At 26.7% G+C, this 2,003-nt stretch overlaps 1 protein-coding gene across 1 annotated transcript; it reads left to right on the top strand.

Annotated features, from left to right (window-relative positions):
- Positions 1-311: 311 nt before the first annotated feature.
- LOAG_12546 (hypothetical protein) lies at positions 312-1,721 on the top strand (the record flags this gene model as incomplete). The annotated part of the gene is made up of 3 exons (XM_003148059.1): positions 312-527; positions 1,375-1,464; positions 1,596-1,721. 3 exons carry the CDS (start codon positions 312-314, stop codon positions 1,719-1,721), a joined length of 432 nt encoding a protein of 143 aa, XP_003148107.1.
- Positions 1,722-2,003: the final 282 nt, after the last annotated feature.

A 2,003-nucleotide genomic window follows, 5' to 3' on the forward strand; every position in this document is an offset into this window, starting at 1 on the left:
TCGATGCTGTAATCATATCACTTATCTACTGTGTGCTTATCTTTTAAAGCAAATTTATACACTTCCTAAAGTACTGAAGGCATATATACTAAGAAATAAACAAATATATTTGTGGTAAAATTGTTATGATAAGGTGATTAAAATTACAAGAGTTCTCTTTTTTGTTTTTAAAATTTAAAAATCGTTACGAAAAATTTAAAAATTTATTAATGTATCGTGAAATAATTGATACTATTATATTTTCATTTCGGATCATTGGGTCCAGAATTTAGTGTAAGTACTGGGCAATTTTTGCCGTAGCAAATGCAATAATGGCATCATTGTATGTTGTAAGTGCAACAGATACAATCGTTGATTTGATGAATGAAAGTGGTTTTAGCACTTTGATTAAATCAAAAATTAACGATGTTCATCTTTTTGGTATCGATAATTTGGGAGTTTCATATTTACCCAGTAAACTGGATTTAAGGAAAAAAAAAGCATTAAAAAATTTGGGTAATTTTATGGGTATCGAAACTATTGAAATGGTATATAATAATAAGAATTGTTTAACTTTTGCTACGATCGATGGATTAAATCTTTACATATTAATAGCTATGTAATTATGCAATTAATTCATCATATATTAGTAGCTATGTAATTATGTAACTAATTATGTGATTAACTCTTTACACACCTATAGTTCTTTATATATATTAATGTGCCATGAATTTCATCAAAATTAAAAGTTTATATTTTGACTTTCTTAACTTTTTCTATCATTTTTTTAAAAAAAAAAAGCCAAAAAAATTCAATTAGTACTATTGGTCAAATCTTTCGATTCATTAATTTTTTTTTTTTTTTAATAACAAATACAAAAGAAATTTCATTTGATGAAAATATCATAAATTTTGATTAACATTTTGCAGTAATTTGTAATTTGTTTAATTCTAATGTTAATAACATTTGCTGGACAAAGTATTGAAGATACTAATGCATTATTCATGTTTTCTCTCTATCATTTATCATCTATTGATTGGTGCTACGGATCATTGTTATTATCACTAAATGATAAGCAAAAATTACGCGGAATGACTGGCTACAATATTTAAGTAAATAGTCTCTACAAAAAATTTATTTTAACATAATTTCAAAATATGAATAATTAAAAAAAAGCAAGAAATGATTTTTGGTAGAATAATTGTTCAAAAATTTGTAAAATAATACTTGATTATCAGTAATGAAAACATTACTTAACAAGCAATACTAATATGTGATATTTAATTAATAAAAAAAGATCCTATAAATGTAAAAATTTCTTTTTTTGATCGAATTATTAAATTATTGAAATTTTTCAATTTCAAAAGTAGGAACGAAAAATTTATCTTATTTTAGCAGCAACGATATCGGAAAATTTATATCCTGCTTGGCATAATGACAATTTTATTTCCCTATACGCTATCTTCTTTCCGGACCGGACTTATGGTTGGATCAATGTTTATCAGCAAACTTAAGTGAACTTAAGGTAAGGTAATTATTCTTACACTTAAATAACAATATATCTTTGCGATTCAAATAAATCAATAAAACAATCCACTTTTTTTTTCATTTAATAGAATCAAGCATATGATGTACCGGTTGGAATGTTCACAGCAATTGGTATTTGCATCCTGTATAACCTAATCGGTATTTTCATTCCGGCAACAATGCTTTGTGCTGTTTCCGGTGATACCAGTATTTAATAATATAACATATATTTGCGAATCATTTCCATCTGCGATTAAATCACATATACAATTATTGTCGGAAAAACTCCGAAAGTCATAACGCGAAATTGAAGCAATGAAGAAGAGATGATACTGCTGCTACAAGCAATAAAAAGGCGATACTATGCGCCCGTTGAGCCTATGTTGTCGCGAATCCCGATTCGCGAGACTCCAATCATACTTCAAACAAACAAATCAGATAAATTTGTTGTAAATGAATATTCCAAGTGTTGTGAATCATTCAGCAAAATTTACATC

This window comes from Loa loa (assembly GCF_000183805.2).
Source record: "Loa loa unplaced genomic scaffold supercont3.79, whole genome shotgun sequence".
In the NCBI taxonomy this organism is placed as follows: Eukaryota; Metazoa; Nematoda; class Chromadorea; order Rhabditida; family Onchocercidae; genus Loa; species Loa loa.